This window comes from Miniopterus schreibersii (genome assembly GCF_964146895.1).
Source record: "Miniopterus schreibersii genome assembly, chromosome: 12".
Lineage (NCBI taxonomy): Eukaryota > Metazoa > Chordata > Mammalia > Chiroptera > Miniopteridae > Miniopterus > Miniopterus schreibersii.
This window is the reverse complement of record NC_138112.1, coordinates 22150315-22164948: the sequence shown is the minus strand read 5'-3', so window position 1 is coordinate 22164948 and position 14634 is coordinate 22150315. Positions and strand designations below refer to the sequence as shown.

General features: G+C 38.6%; 1 protein-coding gene across 1 annotated transcript in view; it reads left to right on the top strand.

The window, feature by feature from the left end:
• DEUP1 (deuterosome assembly protein 1) overlaps positions 1 to 14634 on the top strand; it is a 72238-nt gene that overhangs the window by 28995 nt on the left and 28609 nt on the right. The window contains exons 6-9 of the mRNA XM_081152731.1: positions 1113 to 1226; positions 3028 to 3273; positions 10080 to 10225; positions 13555 to 13660. Coding sequence (XP_081008857.1) covers positions 1113 to 1226; positions 3028 to 3273; positions 10080 to 10225; positions 13555 to 13660 — 612 coding nt within the window. The remainder of the gene's footprint in view (positions 1 to 1112; positions 1227 to 3027; positions 3274 to 10079; positions 10226 to 13554; positions 13661 to 14634) is intronic.

Here is a 14634-nt window from a genome sequence, read left to right as displayed (position 1 = left end):
CTAATAACTATAGAGTTTGTTTCCAACCATTTTGTTTTCTTTGCAAAATTTAGTGAGAAACGTTTCAGTTCTAGGAAGTATTGATACCATGCTTTTGTTTGTACATTCATGGAATATAAGTGGTGTCTGGCACTTTGTCGGGCACTGTGAGGCATACAAAAGTAATGAAATGTGCAGTCCTTACCCTTAAGTTGCTTACAGCCTAGACAGGAAAGTAAAATACAATGGCCAACCCTAGGCAAAACTGAGGAGCAGTGAAGTTTTCTTTGGCATGCCCAGAGCCATCGCCTTGAGTTGAGTTATGAACAGATAATCATGCTCCCTGCATACACCACTTGAGCAAAAACTCCAACAACTGAGCATGATGTGTCACGCTGTTTCTACCACTTCGTGCCCAGGCTAGTCGGTGCTGCCTGAATGAGGCCTGAGATTCTGTTCCCAAGAATGAGTTGATCTTGGCTTCACCTTGGACAGTAGCTTTGAAAGCCACAGGGACAGTCACTAAATCAGTCCAAACCCATCCCATAAAAAAACAAGGAACAGGGCCCTGGCTGGTGCGGCCCAGTTGGTTGGGCACCTTCCCAGGCACTGAAAGGTGCCGGTTCCATTTCCAGTCGGGGCACATGGGAGCATGCAGGAGGCAGCCCATCGATGTTTGTCTTTCTCTCTCCCTCTCCCTCCTTCTCTCTCTAAAAATCAATGAAAATATTTTTTAAAAACACAAGAAACAGGTTTGGTGAGTGGGCGTAGAGAATGAAAGAAAGAAAAACACTCCTGGTGTCAGCTCAGGAAATAGAAAGGAAGTACCGGATGCAAAAAGTTGCTTGAAACTTCCTTATTAGTAACCAATTTTTTTCATTTTTAACAAATAAAATGCTTAAGTTTTACACAACGATTAAGTTACAAATTCCATATTTTCCTAATAAAAATTAAGATATATCTAGCAATAAATGCAAGATGAGTGATTTTATACTTCTTTTTTCTAATGGGGAAAATATGCACTTACTCTTTTCTCAGAATGAAGATATAGAAATGAAAGAAGCCCTGTTCATTGTGCTTTAAAATGAATAATTTTCTCCAACTTATGTTTGTCCCTCCACTTTTTTTTAAAGGAATTTAGAGCAAAGTCAAGAGAATGGGATAAGCAAGAGATACTCTATCAGACTCATCTGGTTTCTTTAGATGCTCAACAAAAAATGTTGTCTGAGAAGTGTAATCAATTTCAGGTACATTATCTAATACTGTCCTCTAAATTAGAAGAAATTAGAGGTTAAATTTTACTACCTTTGCCATTCAGCATGTAACCTTTTTACAAATAGAAATGCCAACTAATAGAAAATAACCAGAGCAGGTCCAACAGTGGTTAAAGTCATAAGTGCATGAACTATCTACAATGGTGAGTTCAGTCTCCATGTCTTAAAGGACGGTGCTATTAAAAGTGTACATTGTTGCTTGGCCGGCATGGCTAAGTAGTTGGGCATCAACCTGTGATCCAGGAGATCAGTTTGATTCCCAGTCAGGGCACATGCCCCGGTTGCCGGCTCGGTCCCCAGTAGGGGGAGTGCAGGAGGCAGCCGATCAATGACTCCCTTTCATCATTGATGTCCTATGTCTCTCTCTCCCTCTCCCTTCCTCTCTCTGAAATCAATAAAAACAGGTTTTTTTTTAAGCGTCCATTGCTAGTAACATGTTTTTGCATGCCTATGGGCAAGTCACTTAGAAAGTCTAGGGTTGCTTGATCCCTGCCCTAAGAACTTCACAGCCCAGACAGAGAGAAGCATGTCCTGACTTACAGATAATAATGACAAGCGAAGAGAAACGATCCAAATCGCTTTAGAAGTCAAAGGAGTCAAAGAAAAATTTGGACTCAGCCAGGAAACATCCTCCAGCAGGGCTCGAACTGGACCTGGACCTTGAAGAATGGATATGTTTTGAGACAAGAGAAAATGGATTCTAGGTGGTGGAAAAAAACGGGCAAAGTCACTGAGGCAAGAGAGCAAAAGGCAAATTCTGGGAATGGAAAGTGGGTCGATTAGCTGGGAATCCATGTGGGAGATGGGGAAGGGTGGTAGGTGGTAAGCCTAGGGAGCTGGATGTAGATTGTAATAAGCCTTTAATGCTTGGCTAAGGAATTTTGAATTTTTATTAAAGCCAATAAGAAACTATTGTTTGGCTGATGACTTATTTTTCATTCTTTCTTTAAGTTACTGAGTTATATGTCATACATGTTCCCCGAATTGAACAATACAAAATGATGTAACATAAAATTAAGAGCCTCACCCCTTACTCTATTTTTATCCATTTAATATAAACACTGTTGACAGTTAGGTGTTTATCTTTACTGCTTTTTCTTTTGTTTGTAAAAACATGTAAAAATATGTATTTAAGTGGAAGTTGCATTTTTCCCTTTTAAAAAATTTGTTTTTTATTTAATAAATAAGCCATGGACATTATTTTGAGTTGCTACATAAAATTCTACTTAATTCTGCATAGTATTTTACAGTATATCATAGATATACCATATATACCATAGTAAATAATAGGTACACTGTAATTTTTTCAATTATTTCCTTATTGATGCACATTCAGGTTGTTTCCACTTCTATGCTATTACAATGTTGTAACAAATATTGTATATGTACTTTAAATACTAATGCTATTCTTTTGTTAAATTAAAATTCTAGAAGTAATTGTTGAGCTATGGGATATGTCCATTCCTCACTTGAGGATATGCTTATTGATTTTAGAGAGAGGGTAAGGGAGAGAGAGAGAAAGAGAAAGAGAGAGAAAGAAAGATCGATGTGAGAGAGAACATCGATCGAGTGGTTGCCTTCCATACGTGCCCTTACCAGGGATCAATCTTACAACCCAGGTATGTGCCCTGACCAGGAATTGAACCTGCAACCTTTCAATATATGGAATGACACTCCAACCAACTGAGCCACACCGGCCAGGACTCTATGATTCTTTATGTAAGCTTAAATATAATATTCTCCATTTAATTGACACAATTTTCATATTTCTCAGAAACAGGCACAAAGTTACCAAACTCAACTAAATGGTAAAAAACAGTGCATAGAAGAAGACAATAGCTCTGAAATTCCTCGGTTGATGTATGAACCAGATCCTAGCTGTGAAATGAGTGGACGAGACGAGTTCATTATTGAAAAACTAAAATCAGCTGTGAGTGAAATAGCATTAAGCCGGAATAAGTTACAAGATGAAAATCAGAAGCTCTTACAGGAACTGAAAATGTACCAAAGACAGTGCCAGGTGAATATATATTTATTTTCAACGGATCTTGCCCATGATTTGTAAATATGATAACTCAAAGCTAATTTTATATTGCATGTGTAAATTCAGCTCATATTTCCCCTTAGTAACTAATTCTCACTTGATGAGTAAATTCATTAACCCCATAGGTACATTAACCCACTAGAGCGCACTTTGGTTCTGCAGTGGCATAAAAATAATGTATTGCCAATGGAGTATAACAGAGGTCACTTACAGACCTTTAGACCTAAAAACCATGGCCTTTTATTCATTAATAAATGTCCTCACTATCCATCCTGTGACCCTGTGCCTCTCTGACTTGCAGGAACCCTGAGTTGGAGATCCAGGAAGTCACTAAGGGTTCAACATTCTAATAATCTCACTGAGAGCAGGGGGTCACTCCCTGTGATGTATCATCGTTAACCTTGTTTATCAATCAGTAGCCTGATTTTGTTTCTTTGTTCATTTTTTTTTTGGTAAACTTCCACACTGGCAGATGTGATCGATGGTTTTTCCAAGCATTAATTTTCTTAACTCAAAAATACCTTTTCTTGTCTTTCTACTTCTTGCAACCATTAAAGTTACACAGCATTCATCAGAATTGGTCATTACCAGCTTCTTTACTAAATATCTCTCTTATTCATGGATACCCCAGTTACTTGAGACACTCTGTAGCTCTACCTCCCCTTCTAGGTCTTAATTCCCGCTGGCCCATGTCTTGTCCCACTCTCCGCCCTCCCCAGGCCGAGGGGACTTTTTCAGGTCGCTCTCTGAGCAGGCTCCACTTTCCTCTCTCAGATATTGCACCTCAGGATCTTCAGCCACTTAAACTCTGGGTCACTTGTTATTAGTCCAGGGTCAGCTCCTCATTCCCCTGTCCTGCTGCATTACTCGTGGGATTAGTCTTTCTTTCTCTGTTAGCACCTGCTCTTCTGATGTCCCCTTGCCCCAAGTGTGCAAGGGGACAGCCCAAGGCTCCCAGCTTCTCCTGTTCCTCAGCATTCCTAAGAAAGGCGTATCTTCCAGGTCCCAAGCTCCAGCCTTGTTTGGGAGGGTATGTTATTCTAATACAAATTAGAATACGATGTAAACAAACCAAGCTAAACCACAAATACTAACCACTGAGGGAGCCATACATTTTCTGGACATAGAAAAGGTATTGATGATGATGTTTTCTCTGGCTTCGCTGTAATATAAACGAGATTAGCCCTCACTCCTGCCCTCGAGGTTGTCTGGTGTTTAGCTCACCGGCCAGCCTGCAGGGTCCTGCCGAAGCTGGGTTTTCATGGTTGCTGGTGCTCTGATGGGATTCTCTCCCTCTCAGCGGCTGCTTCCCATTCATCTCCCCGGGTGTGGGACAACTGGCCATGCCTCTGGCCCTGACTGAAAGACGACATAAATTCACCTTATGCAGCTGTCTTGTACTGCAGGCATCTTCACCAGGATCACAATCAATCAACAGATTATTTTTCTAGGTGCTTCCTGAATATTCTCCCCTAGGTTTCAGGTTATCCTGCACAAACCGAGGAGTTCTCTTTGTCTCTTCTTCAAGTCTTTTGGGCTCTGGTCCTTAGAAATCTTCAGTTTGCCTGAAACATATTTCATAAGTCTGGTTCTACCCTTCAGTGAGGTTCAGCTTCTTCACTGACATCAGCTCCCCTTAAACACCCCCAAAAGAATTCTGTTTGGGCCTATTCCAGCATCCAAGAACATTGCCTTTTATAGGCTGCGGTTCAGCTCTCGAGCTGTGGCTCACTTGTAGAATAGAAATCACTGCTCTTACTCCATATTCTAGAAAGAGCCTCTTGTTGCCCTTTCTGGGAAGCATGACTGACTCTCTCTCTGTAATGCTTTCCCTGAGCAATCCCACCTTCCTACATCTCAGAACTTGATCATTTGTACTACTCCAGGAAGGAAGTTGCAGAATCTTGTTAAAAGCAAGAATGTTACAAAGGAAGAGTGCAAATTGAGAAACATTAATAAATTAGCATTCCCAGTACAGATTATTATAATCTCTACCCTCTCTCCAAGTAAATGTTTTAACCCTGTGCTTCTCACACTTATTACACTGACACACTCCTATTGATAAGAAGAGAGAAAGTGCAACCTGTAGCAGGATTCAAACCACTGGATGGCCAAGGCCATCCTGTCCTTTAGCAATATCATTTAATTGACTTTCGCTCCTGAGCCAAGATCAACAGGATCTGACGCACCCCTCAACCTAAGATTTATACAAACTTCCAGGGCCTTACACACACTCCCGAGAAGCTCAGTGGGTTGTCTGGGCTAAGGAAAGTCCATGTTACCCACTTTGACTTTTCCATATGTGTGCACATATTATTGTAAGCCTTAAACTTGTTTTACAAAATGTGTATTTTACGAAATGGGGATAGAGGTAAATAATTACTGTAACCAGCGCATGTAGTTAGAAAGAAGTTTCCCTTTTCTTTTTGCAAAACTTTCATATGACCGTGTTCCACATCTTGCATATGAATTTAAAATGACAACCATTTCAATTTGAGTTACTGTCACTTATTATATATAAAATTCTCTTTAGTTTACAACACACTTTAGTGACGTGTGCATCTGAATTTTCACTTGAATCACATCTTCTCACCTGTCCTTCCACAACTTTAAAATATGTCAGTATAATGTAAATTATAAATTTACATTAATAAATTTCATTGCATATATTTCATCACTATGCTGCACTACATTCACATTTATAAAATGTGCAATATTTCCCATTGGAGATTAATGTCAAATAAATTGTTCTGAATTTTTTCAAATATCTATGCCCAAATACCTTGACCCTTTTTTGTTTGCTTGTCAATGTGTCATTAAATACTAGAGCAACACTGTCCAGTAGATATATAATGCAAGCCACAAATATAATTTAAATTTTTCTCATAGACACATTAAAAGAATTAATAAGAAATGGGTGAGATTAATATATAATAGTAATATATTTATTCAACACAACATATATCTAAAGTATTATCATTTCAACATGTAATGTAAAAATTATTGAGATATTTCATATCTCTTTTCATACTGAGTCTTCAAAATCTGGTGTGTATTTTATACTCACAACACATCTCAACTTAGATGCTAAGTATCCATCAGAAATGTCTCATCTGTACTTAGATTTCATAAAACTTAGTTTAAAAAGTAGATTTACATGCCCCAGTTGTTCCAAACAAACTTAAAAGTGTCCCAATAGCTGAAACAAACACGAAAGGATCACTTTCCTGAATATGTGCATCCACATGGAAAATAATTGATTTTACTTTTATGCAAAAGCATGCCAGTTTTAAAACTTCATCTAAGATAAATAAATTCACTAATTCTTAGGTCAACTCAATATTATTAACATTGAATTCAAAGGGATATTGCATAAGTCAAAAAACAACTCTCGCCCTGCCGGGCGTGGCTCAGCGGTTGAGCGTCGACCTAGGATCCAGGCGACTGGGGTTCGATTCCCGGTCAGGGCACATGCCTGGGTTGCAGGCTGCAGCCGATCAATGACTCTCTCATCATTGATGTTTGTATCTCTCTCTCCCTCTCCTTTCCTCTCTCTGAAATCAATAAAGATATATTTTAAAAAAACAACAACAACAAAAAACTCTCACTTTATCAATATCAAGAAAACCTTTTTTATAGTCAATTTACATACTGCTGTCCAGTAAAATTAAAACGGTTTCATATTTATTCATATAAGAAAAATATATCAAGTCATTACTATTGATTCGTATTATGAAGAGTTTCAATTTTAACATAAATTTTCCTACCTGTATAGCTACATCACAAATAAGGTTTTTTCCCCCCTTAATGATATCTCCAAGTGTTACTCTCACAGGTATTATTTTCATTAACAGTAAACAAATAGATTCCATTATTATTACATTTTACAGAATTTCAGTTACTTGTAGCCCATGGTGACACTGTATTTCTCTGGCCTGGGGTTAGAGCCTCTTGTGCCCCACTTTCCCAAGGGAAGGCAGGCCCACTTTTCTACATGGAGCTTCATGTTAGATTCTCCCTGATGGCAAATTTGCAAAGCAAGGGGCTGAGACAGTTGTCTTCTTCAACTGGGCAAAATTGTCTTCTTCAACTGGATGGTATTCACATCAGATTAATCGGTGTTACTACTTGCTAATCTATTGTTTCACATTTATTTTGTTTATATTAAAATTTAAACTTTATCTAAAAAGTCCCACTGTTTGAAGCAGGCACTTTATCCAAACAAGTCTTTCTCTAAACAAGTCTATTAAATCACCTCTTTGAATATACTCTTTTTTTAAAAATTAATTTTAGAGAGAGAAGGGAGAGGTAGAGAGAGAGAGAGAAACATCAATCAGTTGCCTCCCGTGTTCACCTCAACAGGATGGAACCCGCAACCTGAGTATGTGCCCTGACCTGGAATCGAACATGTGACCCTTCAGTGCACTCCAACCAACTGAGCCACACCAGCCAGGGCTGAATATACTCTTACACTGATTTCAAAGTCAGCCAGGAACTTCTGGGACTAAGATATTGCAACTAGGTCCTTCAGTCAACCCAGGTCTCCAGGTCTCCTGGAAAATAATGTATATTTTAAGGCTTTGGTAAAAAAGTTTATCTGGGAACCCATATGTTGTCCTATGCTGTCTACATCATTATATTTCTAGGCTTTGTGAATTTTTGGGTGAGAGCTAATGAATAAGAAAACATATATCCACCTATATAGGCTTGTACATGACTTTTCAAAGCAGCATTATTCATAATAGCTAAAAAGAAACACCCAAATGTTTATCAAGTGCTGATAAATAAATAAAATGTAGTATATCTATACAATTCAATATTATTTATCAATAAAAAGGAATGAAGTACTGATGCATGCTGCAACATGGATAAACCTTGAAAACTTTATGCTAAGTGAAAGAAGCCAGTCACAAAAGACCACATAGTGTATGATTTAATTTGTATGAAATATCCAGAATAGGCATTTCCATAGAGACAGAACATACCTTAGTGGCTGCCAGGGGCTGTGGGGAGGGAAAATGGGGAGAGAATACTAATGGGCATTAGATTTATTTTGGGAGTGATAAAAACGTCCTGGAATTAGATAGTAGTGATACTTGCACAAATCTGTGAATATACTAAAATCCACTGACTTGTATACTTTAAAATGGATGAATTTTATAGTTTGTGAATTATATTTTAAGAATTATTGAACAATTGACTTTTTCATTTTTATTTATTTTTTAAATATGTTTTTATTGATTTCAGAGAGAAGAAGGGAGAGGGAGATAGAAAGATAGGAACATCAGTGATGAGTCATTGATTGGCTGCCTCCTACACGCCCCAGACTGGGGACCAAGCAGAAACCTGAGCATGTGCCCTAACCCAGAATCAAACTGACTCCTTGGTTCATAGGTCAACACTCAACCACTGAGCCACACTGGCAAGGCACAACTGACTTTTTAAAAATGTCTGTAGTGTTTTCTACAGCCTTTATTAGCAGAGGAACCTCCTGCCCTCAGAACACCCCACTCTGTCTTTACCAATCACCTACAGGTCTCTTTCACTTTGCGTGAAACAAATTATCTTTGCGTCTCGAATGCTCTAGCTGGACTAGTAGGAAAAAGATCTGGATTTCAATCCCAAAGTCTGCCACTTGTGAGCTGTGTAACTTTGGACCAAGTTTGGCCCTCAACTTCCTCATCTATAAAAATGGCAATGGAGTTGATGAACAGGATCAGGCACACTTAAATATTAGCTTCCCTGTACAACTGAGTGGAAGAGACCTGATGATGTGGAAGGACTCTGCCATTCCTCTCACCCAGGGCACAGCCAATTCCCGCTGGGGAAATTCACTCAGAAGGCCGTGGCCACAAACCTCACGTGAGAACTCAGCATTGCCAGGAGTCCTGCTGTGCTGCTCCAATCAGCTAACTCTCTCGTTCCCATCGCAGGCCATTTCAAGCCTTTCTCACTCTCAAACATCATTCCCAAGCCCCCACCTCCACTGTCAACACCTGTCGTTGCCTGTTTTCTTCACAAGGAAAAGAGAAGCCATCCGGTAGTCGTCTTACCTCCCCGTATCCAAGTGCATGAGCTTGTCTAGATTCCCTCTTCCTTCCTCTCCTATTGCAAAGGAGAAGGGACTCTCTCGTGCTTTGGGCAATACCTCCACTTGTGCTTTGGGACGCATCCCGCCCACCCTCTCAGGAACCTGACACTGTTACCATTACCCCTTCTCTCCTAACAGCTTTTAAACTTGCCCAAGTCTCTCCTGCTAACAAAATAAAACCCTGGACCCAGGATTGCTGGTGTTTCTAGTTACCAGCTAAGGTAGAGCTACTACTGGACAGCAGTGGAACTAGGAGTTATAATTACTTTGCTGGCCAGCTTTAAAATTAGATTTGTCTTGGCCATTATCAAGTTTAAATGGGGAATTATTTGCATTAGTCCAAACTTTATGCATTGATATTTTATTCATGCTTTTATGTTTCCCTCTTTCAAAGTTACATACGATGTAACCATACTTGCGTGATTGATTGGTTGTCATTATCACTAGACTGTCAGCTCCCGGAGGACAGATTCTGTCTGTATCCTCAGTGCTGAGTATACAAGAAGATCTCAGTAAATATTTGTTGAATAAATGAATAAAGGAATGAAATTCTCTGAAACAGAGACAGCAAAGGACTATCCATTCATTTGAAATTAGGCTGGTTCATAGATGTTAAAATTTTTTAAATGTATTATTATGCATCATGACATCCAAATATGAGCACTGAAAAATCTTTGGTATTTTTATTCAGGCCATGGAAGCAGGACTCTCAGAGGTGAAAAGTGAGTTACAGTCACGTGACGATCTATTGAGAATCATAGAAATGGAACGACTGCAGCTGCACAGAGAATTATTAAAAGTAGGGGAGTGCCAAAATGCTCAAGAAAATAAAAAAAGGTATATTCTTTATATTCAGCAGCCTGAGAGAAACTGCTCAAAATATAATGTTTGACTTTTTAAGAATTTTATATTTGAAACTAGAATTAAAAGTCTCTTTGCTTTGTATTAACATGCTGTTAATTATTAGATATTAAAAATAAAATTAATGATTATTTTATCTTCAAAATTAATATCTTTACTTACCTAGAAAATTGTATCATGTTCTGATTTATGGATACTTACGTGTGATACTGATTCAGAAATTTTCTTACATTTAATTAAGTATGGATATAGATAAGATTTATTCCATATTTTTAAATGCTTTTAATTTTTTCCCTGTAAACCTGTTAACCTTTCCACCTATAAATGTTGTATTTAATTTGACCTCCACACTCACCGCCTTGTCAGTTCCATTCAGGGTTTTGTTAGAACATATTTTTTCCCCTCTTTTAAAATCAGATAGATATTGCATATTCCATAACCACAAAGGAAATGGACTGCTGAGGATTATTAAATGTTTATGCCTGTGACTAGATGGTGTGATTGTTCCAACCACTCACTGACATTCCAGTTCTCATTGGAACTTGAATCCTTCTCAAATCTGAAGGCCAATGCCAGACCAATGATAGGACTTTAAAAACTGAATAGCCAAATGGTGAGGGATATTTTATTGAAAGGTGCTTACATTGTTTTAAAGGTAATAATTATGTCTTCAAAGTTGTGGTACTTGCTAGCTTGAGGTCTACCCTGTACAACAAATGGCAAATTAAGATTCCTAAAAATGACCTATTGTATGTCTCACCAAGGAAGGTAGAACGCCTGTTGGACAGTAAGCATTATTGAGAGCTCTGTATATAAGCTATATGTCATCATCACCAATTGTTAATAAATCTATTGGAAATACATTATGTGCAAGGCACTGTTCCAGTGTAGTGAGCGGGTGAGAAATGTCTTCACACAAAGAACGTATATGCCTAAAAACATAAATTTCCTAGAAGAGCAAACCGTTCAACCACATCTTGTGGTTTTGTAGTGTTGTAGGTACTTCCTATGGGGCTATCTCACAAGGCCAGTGCTGAATTCCAGACATTGCCAACTTTCCTTCAGGACACGATTTAATCTCAAGTCTTACGGTTATTCACATATTTGGCCAATCAACTCTTTTGTTATGCGTCATTGCCATCCTCTATTTAAGCTGGTATTTATTTTGGTCTCCAAACTACATCTTTCTCATTTGGATAGTATTACTCAGCTCTAGTTTTCTGAGATTTGATGACCAAATATTTAACTTTTGACAGCTTCCATTTTATTTTAGACTTTGGGCATAGTCTTCTCAGCCTTCATCTTTCCCATTGAAAGTTTCTAATCCTAGTTTGTTCTCATATGAATGTGGTTCTGCCCTTTATGTTGTTTTGGTTTCTTTTATTTGGACCCTGTGTCTTCTTTTTAGTTGTATTAAAATGAAGCAGCCCAGGCTACTGAGTGCAGACACACAATAGTTTTTTAGAAGTACTATTGTAATGTTTTTATTCATTATCAGAACTTTTCTCAACAATGCTAAGATTTTGTTAGCTTTTTCTTATGTTAGTTGTAGAAGGACCTTGGGCTGATACGTTCTGAGAGTTAAAAGTAATTCCTACAGCCCGGCCGGCGTGGCTCAGCAGTTGAGTATCGACCTAGGATCCAGGAGATCCTGGTTCGATTCCCGGTCAGGGCACATGCCCGGGTTTTGGGTTCGATCCCCAGCAGGGGGCGTGCAGGAGGCAGCTGATCGATGACTCTCTCTCATCATTGATGTTTCTCTCTCTCTCCTTCTCCCTTCCTCTCTCTGAAGTCAATAAAGATATATTTAAAAAACAAAAACAAAACAGTAATTCCCACAGTCCTTTCCTACGTGACAAATGATAGTTCCCTTATATATTTATATGACTATTTACATTAGCACGACTATTTTTCTCTTCTACGGACTTGCCCACATTGAGGTTTGATATCTGTCCTATTCACTCACTTAAATTTACAAGGTCGTCATGAGGTTTTTCCCATTCAGTTTAGCACTCCACCCCCTGAAACTGCTTATTAGGAAGAATTGAACAAAAGGAAAGTCGATTTTCACCTCTTCTAAATCATAGCAAATAAGAACATTTTAAGATTGATCTTGAAATAATGTTTTAAAAGAATACTGGGTAAAATGCTCACAATATTTTCCTGAGTAAAAAATAAAAGAAGACTGAAAATAATGTGTGCAGTGCATTCTAATAGTATAGGAAATGTGTATGGATTTATGGACATGCGTAGTAAAAAAATATATATATATACACACACAAAAATGCTGACAATGTTTTTTTTGGAGGACATTATAACAGTATATATTCTTATATACTCTGTTTTCTACACTTAACATATATATTTCATAAAAAAAACACACAACTCAGACTAGACACACGTACCTCAAGGATATCACTATCAACTTACACCTTTAAAAGATCCCTTTATTTTTAATCTCTTCATTGGTTATTTTTCTGTCATTACTCAGATTTTGTTTTGTTTATGATTTTGACTTGTGGAACCTTTTCCAAAGTTCTTTGGAAATCTAAATTGTACATACTTATAAGAGGACACGTTCCTCAAAACTCTGGACCTACCAGATTAGGCAGGCAATAGAGCGCATGCTGTTCTCCTTGCCTAGTTATCTTTACTTTTTCTGTTTTAATGATTTTATTTTACCAACTTCCCTGATGTAAACATTACCTGCTTACACTCCTCCAAGCTTCCTGTAGAAATTGACTTTTAATACTAGCTCTCGCTTTTCCTCTGTAGTCTCCGTATGTGGTTGAAATTCCACTTGATAAATTGCACAGCCAAAGAGTAGATGTAGTTGAGCTCTCTCTGGGAAGACTGTCAGATTCAATCATTTTGCAACACTTTTATGGAGTGGTTTCTCCCCTTGGACTCCTTCTGACATACTTTCTTTCCAGGATGTAGAAGCAACTCAGGTGTATTTCCTTTTCCAAATGGGTTCTCAAGCTATTTTATTACAGGAGACAGGCTTTTCTTCTCACCAAAAATCTTACCTCCACGTGCAAACCCAGTATTCTGCCGATTTTTAATGCATGACTGAAATTCCATATTAATTGCTAGCTGTTTATTTTTTCGCTAAAACCATTTGCACTCAGTTAAGTATGTAAATACTTATTGGATCTGAATATGTTATAACTTGCAATTTCTGTACCTAGAAATGCTTCCAACAAACTAATAACCTATCTCTGCAACCTGCAATGGTCTGAATTAACAATGTAATCCTAACGCTTTATCAATTAAGCTTAAATTTTACTCATTTGACTTTATAGACTTGGATCATCCTATTCACCTCCTATTAAAGAACCAGAAAGGAAAAGGAAAGAGATGTTTTCATTGACCCCAGATCAGTCGACTCAGGAAAAAGAATCGCCTAAGGTACGGAAAGCAACGAGCTCCATTCTTCCAGGCAGATCTGGAGTCTTTCAATACAAAGGGGCAAAAAAATCTTCCTTCTCACTCCTTCCTTTTTCCGTCTATATTTTCTCCAAGCTGCTAAAACTGACACTGCTCTGTGTGATGCTATAAAAACCACAAGCCCTAGGACCTCGCTCTGCCACGGGGGACTGCCTGTGAAGTGCGGGGGGCCTGTGGCTCCAGGACAGGGAGCTGACAGCAAGAAGTACGAGGCCGCGGACGGGTGCTCGCCCACTTGTTAGGTGCAGAAGCTGGGGCAGTTGGGTACGCAAGTTGCTTAGGGTCCCCTCTCTAGGATGGGGATGGGGTCATCAGGACCTACACCCCCTAAGGTTGCGATGAGCGTCAAATGAGTAATAATAGCTGCTCCGTAGCACTTACCGTGTGCCAGGAGCTGTTCTGAACGCTTAACAAATCCTAATTCATTCATTCCTCACAACCGTCTTATAAGGTAGGTACTAATATTATCGTCTTTTAATACTTGAGGAAACGAAGGCACAGAGAAGTTAGGTAATTTTTCCCTATATTACACAACTAACCTGGCAGAGGCCAGATTTAAATCCAGGAGATCTGGCTCCAGAGTTCAATATTCCTCCTTAGGTTAAAATCCATAAAATAATGTATGTGAAGTGCTTAGAACAGGGCCTGCCCAGCTCGGAGGAAGCACCTAGTAAACACTGACTGCTGCTGTTATGGGTTACACCTAACATGTGCCAAGTGCTCTTCCAGGAGCTAGAAATACAACAATGAATAAGACCTGGGCACTGTGGCTCTCGATTTCTACAAAAAGTACATTCTCCTCTCCCTCTAGGAAAATCCAGTGGTGGCTTTCTTTCTATGAGTTTATCCTGGCTACTACCCACTTCTCTGTCCTTTAGGTTTGTCTGTCACAAAGAATATTCAGTGCTGTATAATCTAAACAATTGCTAAAAGTA